The 9,198-nt window shown below is 31.9% G+C and overlaps 2 protein-coding genes across 2 annotated transcripts in view; one reads left to right on the top strand and one right to left on the bottom strand.

Annotated features, from left to right (window-relative positions):
- LOC108726149 (uncharacterized) overlaps positions 1–9,198 on the top strand; it is an 18,798-nt gene that overhangs the window by 4,240 nt on the left and 5,360 nt on the right. The gene's annotated exons all lie outside the window — the stretch shown is intronic.
- On the bottom strand, positions 6,592–7,644 carry LOC108726153 (mitochondrial import inner membrane translocase subunit Tim10 B). Its single transcript, XM_018453550.1, has 3 exons — positions 7,159–7,644; positions 6,902–6,997; positions 6,592–6,826 (listed from the first exon to the last, which is right to left on the bottom strand). The coding sequence occupies exons 1-3, from the start codon at positions 7,180–7,182 to the stop codon at positions 6,650–6,652; spliced, it is 297 nt and encodes a 98-aa protein (XP_018309052.1). The 5' UTR covers positions 7,183–7,644; the 3' UTR covers positions 6,592–6,649.

The following is a 9,198-nucleotide window of genomic DNA, read 5'->3' on the forward strand; positions in this document are numbered from 1 at the left end:
CCATCCACCGTATTTACCAGATCTGGCCCGCAGCGACTTTTTTCTTAGGCTCAAAGTTTGGCTCGGAGGACAGAAATTTTCATCGAACGAGGAGGTCATCGCATCCGTAGACGCCTATTTTGCAAAACAAGACGCTCAGTATTATTTGAATGGATTAAAGGGGTGGGAGTATTGCTGGAAAAAATGTATCGATTTAAAAGGAGACTATGTGGAAAAATAAAATTGAATTTGACCGAAAAATTACTTGTTTCTATGTTAGGCTCAAAACTTTTCAGACGACCCTCATATGTACACTGGACGGGGAGCAAGTTTCAACGAGTCCGGTGGCGCAACGGGTAACGCTCTTGCCTAATAACCGTTGGATCGCTGGTTCGATTCTCCGCTGACACTTTTTTCCATTTTTTTAAATATTTGTTACTTCTATGTAAAATCAATCAAATTTATTTAATAAATTTTGTAATCAACGGATATTTAATATAAATCTTTTATGAAAAACGCACATTTCATTTACAATGTAATGGAAATATGTGATAAATAAAATCCAATACAACTTTTTTGATTAATTTTGTAATTTAACTTATTAGGCGATGCACTTCATGTACCGTAAGTTTCAGAATTTTATAAATTCCGTCTGACCGTCTTTTTGTCAATGAGGCCGCTATCCTTTCCGCCCTGAGGGTTACAGTTTCGAAGTGAGACACAAACCCCCAGGGGCCGCTTACTGTTTACGTCTTACTGCCTTAAGTTTTTTGTGTGCCATGACCCTTAAGCCGAAACACAATGAAGAGCACAGGCAATAGGTGTACAGGGAATAACGAGTTGTCCAATCAGAGTTTTGGGATATATCAGGTAGTCGATTATGTATCTTGAAATGTATCTCGATTATGTATCGTGAAAATTATAAAAGGGAGCAAATTCACTATATATTGACCAATTAAATTATGAATATTCTAGTGAATTTGCTGACTTTTGTAATTTTCATCTTATTTCGAGATACACAATTGACCCCCAGATAACAATTCGTACAAGCTCATATTATCCTCATGCATGCGTATCATACCGTGCCCACACAATGGGCATTTAAATTCCATTTAAAAAAGTGGAGGTGATCTTGAAGTCTCAAAAAGTATGACCTTGAGAAAAATTTTTGCTCATAATAAATAATATGTGCCCCTTCGAATCAAATAAAACTTTTTCCTTTAGTATTTTCTCGTATTATTAAAAACAACGGAGATATTTTAAATGATCAAGTTAGAGAAAATACCCTGAGATAGTCGTTTAAGAATCAGTGGCCGAAAGTTTTGGCTACTCAGCTGATTAGTCCCCAATCGTTCTCATTATGAGAGAGAGAAACAACACTTTGAGAGTAAGCATTACTCTCTTTCCTTCCTTACTTTCGGTCCTTCAATATTGTCTTCAGCTTCTCTCGTACAAACGCTCCGTCTATCTTATAAGTCTATAGCAATGGTGCGAGAAAAAAAATATATGTGCTATTTTGCTCTGACTGGCCTCTTTCGCCAATTTTCGGTTAATCGTTAGCTAATTTAACCGGAGATTGGTGAAGAAGGCCCTAATGCAAATTATTAGAAAATGAAGGACAAAAGTGGAACTCTGATGTCCAATCTCTGATTCAGTGAGCTCTATAACATAATGGAGCAAACCATTGAGTAGTGAGGGTGTCTCAATTCCTAACTAAAGATACTTTAGTGCAAAGTTGGTACTGTTTTTTTTTTGTCAGGGATTCACTGATTGGTTAATGTTGTTTTACTGCCGTAAATAGAAAAGAGTTATAAAGACCAATATTGTTTGCCTTCTTTTTCTATGTCGGGCCATAGTTTTCTATAGTACAGTATAGAAAAGGCTCCAGTATATTATAAAGCTGCTCACTGTTCTGATTAGAGGGTCTCTACAACAGGACAAATCCTATGAGAAATGATAATGGAATCGATTCTATTGTCATTTCTCACTGGGAAGTAGAGTCCTTAAATACAGAGGATGCATTCCGTTTCACGCATAATGTGCGTAATGCATCATTTATCCTTGTTTAACATTCGGTGAACAACATGGTTAAATAATGTATCATGTGCATCATGCATGAAATGGAATGCATCCACAGCCTTTGCCCTAGACTTCTAATACCTAATAAATTTGCTTTTGTAATTTTCACCTCATTTCAAGATACATAATTGACGTCTAAATTCTTATTAAAGGGTCTCTATAATAGAAGAGACTAGGGAGACATCTCCATAAATGAATTTTTATTCTACCAAGTTACGGCTACATATAAATATTTAAAAAACCGAAAAATAATAGCGATATTTGTATTTAAAAAAAATGATTTTTTTTAGAAAAAGCAAAATAAAAATTCATTCTAATATATCTCACTCGATCTATACTATAGTGTAGCTGAGGTGCAGTTAATCTTATTTACTATAGATAATGTTTTATTTTTGAGGAACAAAATTGCAAAATCTGGCTCTTTAGCAGCTTCGTGAAACGTAAGTCAAAAAAGTCTCATGGTAAAATATTGTTTCTATGAGACAAAATATGGTTGAATGATTATCTTTGCACCACAGGGGCATATAATCTCATTCGTTGTAAGAGTAAAATTGCAAAATCTGATTCTTTAGCAGCTTTTATATCTTCATGTGGAATAATAATCTTGTAATAGGCAAGAAATCTCTTTTCTAGACAAAATGATAAAGTACAGATATGTACCCAGTAATTAAGAAATATTCATTAACATACATATTTTGAAATATTGATTTTATATGAATTTTGTCAATGTTCTTATATAATACAAATATTTTAAAAATAATATACATAGAGAGCGCCAATGATCGGTCAAAATTAGATGTTATGAATACAATATATATTCTTAATTTTTAAATTTTAATTATCTCAGATGTGCGCCGAAACATTCGGACATTGACCACAATCGATCTGAAATGCTAATAATATAAATATGATGAGCCGAAACATTCGGACATTCCTATATATGAAAATAATTCCCCCCTAAATTAATCCGGTAAAGAACTTATTGCGAAAAATATTACCTTAGCCAGGATTCGAACCTGGGACCTCTCGACTTTCCGGGGCGAGTGTTTTAGCCAGCTCGACCACTGAGGCAATTAAAAATAATACTTAATAATATATGTGATATTTGAATATTAAAAAAAACCTTTTTAATAATATTATTCTAAACATCTTATAATTGCTTTGATAATCCTATACAGCATAAAAACAGAACAAATTAATATTAAAGTTGTTCACCCGGGAACAATCCGCTTCAGCACCACTAGATGAACACGGCAAAGTAATATTTCTCATAAGTTAAAAATCATATAAGATAAAATAAAAGGCATAGCATTATAAGATTCTTCACTTGTGTTCTAGTAGGGTATCTTCTGCGAATACGCCGCGCTGGGATTTACATCGCAGAAGTCAGAAAAAATAGAAAGAGTGGGGATAATTTTCCCGCAACTACTCTGTTACATGCCTTTATGTTATATCAATTGTGTTATGATCAGTTTTTTACTGTTAGTATTAATGAAATTATTGTGAGTTGAATCGATTTGTCACTATAATAAGTAGCGTCATCATAAATTATAATCTACATAAAATGATTACTGTTGGACGCGTAAAAGACTTAGTGGTTATTTCGTGATACATAAGTGTAGAGGAATAGTAAAGCATGTTGTATAACAAAATACAAGTGCTTTGCTCTTGTATTCTTTATTTAATTTGTTGTCTTGTATATCCCACCTGTTTGGGATATACGGCATTTTTAACGGGCGAGATATACAGGGTGTCCCAAAAAGGTCGGGGACACCTAAATATCTCGGGAAATATAAGTTTTACAGAAAAGTGTTTCAGACAAAAGTTATATGGTTTAAAAATATCTATTTACTGATCCTATTAGTTTGACCAAACTAGCATTACCCAAGATATGTAATACCACCTACGTTATGTTTTTGTTTGTGCGTTAACTGAAGGTCAAGATTCACGGACCACCGACCGATCTCGCCTTGACTGGCCAGTCTCCAAAATTAAATATATTTTGGGTAATGCTAATGCCGGCGATACTGTAACTTCGAAGCATTATAACTTGAAAAGTACTTCATGAAAAAATATTTCATTATAGCGTTTTGGAAAGCTTTCGACATCAACTATTAGATTCTTGAATCAAAAATAGGGTGTTCCATTTAAGAAAATCAATGTAACCTTGATCTGACCTTGGCTACGCAACCCAAGGTCAAACTGATAGGATCAGTAAATAGATATTTTTAAACCATATAACTTTTGTCTGAAACACTTTTCTGTAAAACTTATATTTCCCGAGATATTTAGGTGTCCCGACCTTTTTGGGACACCCTGTATATGCCCAAAGCATACAAAGTGCGCAGATTGGATTGAGTGCACTAAATGCAATAAATACATTACATGAAATATGTACCTCATGTAATAGCATTTGTAATATATGTAGGAAGATTGTAATTGTTATCTATTACTTCATATAGTACATATTTATCATTCATATTCCTTAATAAAACTGTGTAAACTTATTTTATGAGTTATTGTGTTATTTTACGTCTTATTCATAAGCATTATTTGTAAATTTTTCATGAGCCGTACGTATTCTCCCCCTCCCTTTATGAATAGTCGTATATCGCATTCCTATGAGATATACGGCAAAAATGCAAGGATTTCAAAAAGTTCGTTTTTAATACAAAAAATAAGTATATTTCGGATTTCTAATATTTTTTTCATAGTAGCAGACAGTACAAAGTTTTTACTGATATAGAGTTCATTTATCTTAAAAATAGCAAATAATACTTTTATATATATATATATATATATAAATTGAGTTTTTGTTAGGTGCGGCATATATACCGGAGTTAGCCTAAAATAATTTTTTAAATATTACGTCGCCTGACATCGTCGAGGATACATGTGTTCTCTCCAATATATCGTATCATGGCTTACCTTTTATTATATATGACTTAGTTAATTTTGCGTTTTTCTCTCGGCGTCTGACTCACATCATTACGACACACACACACACACACACACACACAAACACACAAATCAAGATTGTAGATTTTTGAAAAGTGAGACAAGATCACTTTTACATCAGTCAAGTGATGCTAGCTTTGCATATGGACCGCACATATCTAATAATAGGGAATACGGAAATAACCGAAGTTTTTTATTGGATATTATAATCTAACCGAATATTTCGACAATTTATGTAATATTGTTTGTGTTTTACATTGAAAATGACCCAACAAATATGGTATCAAATTAAACCGCTGCAACTGAACTTTATTGTAAGCATAGATCACCGAGAAAAATTATTTATGTTGCGAACTCAGAGATATACAGGGCGTTTCAAAATTCGCATCCGCGAAGTACATGACTTTATGCTAAAAGAAACAACATTTTCCTTTTGCAAAATTGCATCTGATAAGTAATTTTTGCAGGAGAGCAGGTTGAAGTTATACGAGTAAATGCAAAAATTATTTATCGAATGTAATTTTACTACAGGAAAAAGTTGTTCGTTTTAGCACAAAAAACAACTTTTTCCTTTAGCAAAAATGCGTCCGATAAATAGTTTTTGCAGGAGAGCAGGTTGAAGTTAACAAATAAGTGCAAATATTTTTATCGAACGCAATTTTATTAAAAGAAAAAGTTGTTTGTTTTAGCATAATTAATTTGATCATACCTGAATTGTAATCGTATTCTCCAAACATTTTTTAAATATTTTTCAATTCATAAATAAAATGCGCTTCCAACAAATCTTAAATTATTTACGCCTGATGTGTGAGACAGAAAATACGTTTACTAATATAGGGTTACATAAAACACAATTTATTCGTTTCTTATATTTGAATTTGTATAAGTTTAACGTTTAGTTCACGAATAAAGTTGGTATATGAAAACATATCGAAACGGGTGTTACACACAAAGAATATGCGTTTAATATCTATTAATATTTATTAATCTGCTTTATACTGTACCTAATATACGTTATATTCCAGAAATATACGTATATTATACTTTCTTGTTCTTATTAGAAATAGCTAAAATCTTTTTAAAATATTGCTGATCGTAATCCTTTTGATCAAGGTATTAACTTTGTTATATTTTTAAAAAAATCGCAGATTCTATCTGTAATCTTTCAGCAACTTTTCAACAACATTTCATGTGCAAGAATTGCGGACATTTTACTATTCCAGAGCTGTTTCAGAAATGTTGCAGACATATTTTGCAACTTTTGTGAAATGTCTCACTTTTTAGTTGAAATATTTCTGAGACATTTCTGAAAACTTCGGGAGCTGTACGAGCACTAGCTAACAGGTGATTACCTAAGCGTAGTCTGTAATTGACCATATTTAAATCGTTATATCTCAGAAAATATTGCTTAAAAAGATTTACGATGACTTTTATTTATTTTTCCGGAAATACTTTTCTCGTTATACTATTTTGAGTTGCAAATTTTGGGAATCCTGCATATATATATATATAAAGATACTTTTAAATTATTGCTTTATACATTTCAATAGATCTTCGTAATTTGTGATGCAAAGTAAATTAAAAAATATTTGACAAATTAAAAAATATATTGCATATAACTGATAAACATGTATTATTGTAGATTCTGCTCCACTTTGATTTGCTGATCTTGTGCTTCTAATGCTGTTTGAGCCATGTTTATCTCCTCCATTCTTTTGTGCACCATTTTAGGTTGTACTTCCATGAATATTTCCATTATCTTATGATTAGTGTAGATGTATTTCTGTACACAATTATTTATGCATACGTCCTACAAATTTCAATTAATTGGATTTCATGTTCAATACAATTATACAATTCAATATACTTTCATAAAAATACTTACTTCATCAGGAGTAATTTCTCGAGACAGAAAAGTATTTGCACATTTTTTGAAACACATTTCAGATATTTGGTTGTACAGCAAAAGAAAGTCTTTAAACTACTGAAAACAAATTTCTCATTAACTTACCATTTAACATGATTAATATACTTATATCATTTATAATAAAAAATTGTATAGACACAACGTAAAATTATTGGTTAAGTTTAGGCGAACAATCAAATCTTAATAAACGTAAGTATAATATGAAAGATATGCACATTTCTTAGTTGTAATGCATCCATGTACACAGCTGAATATTTTTAACACACTACAACTGTATTTGGTAATTATTTAGATTGCGAAACTTGATAAAAATATACTTATTCGACGCGTTTTCATTCGAAACGATAGAATCCGGCAGAAAAATGCAGTCTTCCCTGCGAAACGAGATAATTGTAGAAGCTTGCAACTGGCCAGTTTACATTAAGCATTTGATACGCTGATATTGGTAAATATTAAGAATATCCCCTTCACCTCAAATTTTGATAAAAATACATTCATTCGATACGTTTTCACGTAAAAATAAATAAAGGGTAATTATAGTTCAGCTTTCGCAACCCAAAAATCAATAAAATTGAGATTATTCGACGCGTTTTTGCATGAAACGAAAGAATCTGGCAGAAAAAGCGTCGCTCTGCCCCGCAAACCGAGATATTATTCGTTAAAGTCGACGACCAGGTTAGAAAATCTGTCATTGACCCCTTTTTGTACCCAGCGCTTGATACCCGTAGAGCATAGATATATAAGATAGACCCAGCATCTTAGGGTGTCGTCATATGCGGCGTAACTTGCGTAAGCGTAACTTGCGTTACCGTAACTTGCGTTGACCAATCACATCGTTTCACTTCACCATTAGTTTTCGTCTAGTTACTTTATACTCTTTAAGGCAGGCCTGCAGCCGAGTTGCACATTTCGACCGATTTTGCCTATCGTCATCCCCACTCCTTTTGTTTCATGGGATTTAGATCGTGCGCGGAGACATAAAACGCTCGAACTCAGGGATGATATTAGCCGTGACTCATACAGGACACTATAGGGCTATAGGACTTTGAAACATATTGCCTCACATTCACTGTTTACAAATTTTTATTATTATTATTATTATTTATTTATTTTATACGTGCTCTTTGCATAGTAAAAAAAGAGTAATTAATTTTTTTAATTTTATGAATGACAATCTGATGTCTGCTTTATTTATTCTTTGCTTTTGTAAAGTCATAATAAATTATAATTCCGAATTCATTTTATGCTTTATAGGTTATTCAAGTTATGAAATATTCAAATATATTTATATTCAATTATAATGACATCAAAGGCATTCCGCGTTTTTTGTTACGCGGAATTAAATGTCCTTATAAATTCACAAAGCACATAAACGGCATCAGCGTTTAACCACCGACGAGATATTATTAAAGACCGACATCCTTATGGGAGTTCGCGTCCTTGTTAATATTGAAGTGATTAAGAGTAAAAAAACTGATAATATTGTACTAATTTTATGATTTATTAGTTTAGTAGACGTGTTTATCGGTGTACGTGCATTTAAAACTCAATAATATTCGATTTTTCTTTAAAATTGTGATTTCAGTGTTATCGTCAAAGTTCGATTATGGTAAATGATCAACAGAGATAATAACTGCAGAGAAAAAAATTGTAATTTTTCGGCAATATATAGGATATTATAGCTTTACAAATATGCATATTTATTTATAGAGCATTTATGTAATAAAATATCATGAATTTAATAATGTCAGCGTTCTTCGATTACCTCCGGGTCCTTGGGGCCCTTTTTATACCGCCGAAAATTTGTCCAGGGTTGACGGTCTTTAATAGTATCTCGTCGGTAATTTAACTAATATTATATACGCGTAGCGTAGCGTAGCGACAGTGAATATATTCTAACGTAGAATTATAAAATATATATATCCTATAATAAAATATACCCTACATATTCACGCACGCACGCACGCACGCACACTAAAAAGCGCAGGGACGATAAACAAGACAATTTTAATGTTTAATAAACTTTTTCATCGGATATAGTATTATTACAATCTATAAATACAATCTATAAAAACAATCTATAAACGGCTAATAAAGAAGGATTATAAAGGATAATATATAATTATAAATAAACTTGTGTACATAAACATAATTTATAAATGAAGAATAATATGTAAAAAGAATTAACATAATAAAGAATATAATAAATTATACAAAATTATACATAATTATATGTGAGCAATTCTTTTAAGTTT

This window comes from Mycetomoellerius zeteki, unplaced genomic scaffold (genome assembly GCF_001594055.1).
Source record: "Mycetomoellerius zeteki isolate Tzet28-1 unplaced genomic scaffold, Tzet1.0 scaffold39, whole genome shotgun sequence".
Taxonomy (NCBI): Eukaryota; Metazoa; Arthropoda; class Insecta; order Hymenoptera; family Formicidae; genus Mycetomoellerius; species Mycetomoellerius zeteki.

Coding starts and splice junctions, on each gene's coding strand:
- LOC108726153 (XM_018453550.1), bottom strand. CDS start 7,182: ATGGATGCATTACAACTAAGAAAT. Junction 6,998..7,158: donor ATGCATTACAACTAAGAAAT/GTGCATATCTTT, acceptor TGTTTTCAGTAG/TTTAAAGACTTTCTTTTGCT. Junction 6,827..6,901: donor GAGAAATTACTCCTGATGAA/GTAAGTATTTTT, acceptor TGAAATTTGTAG/GACGTATGCATAAATAATTG.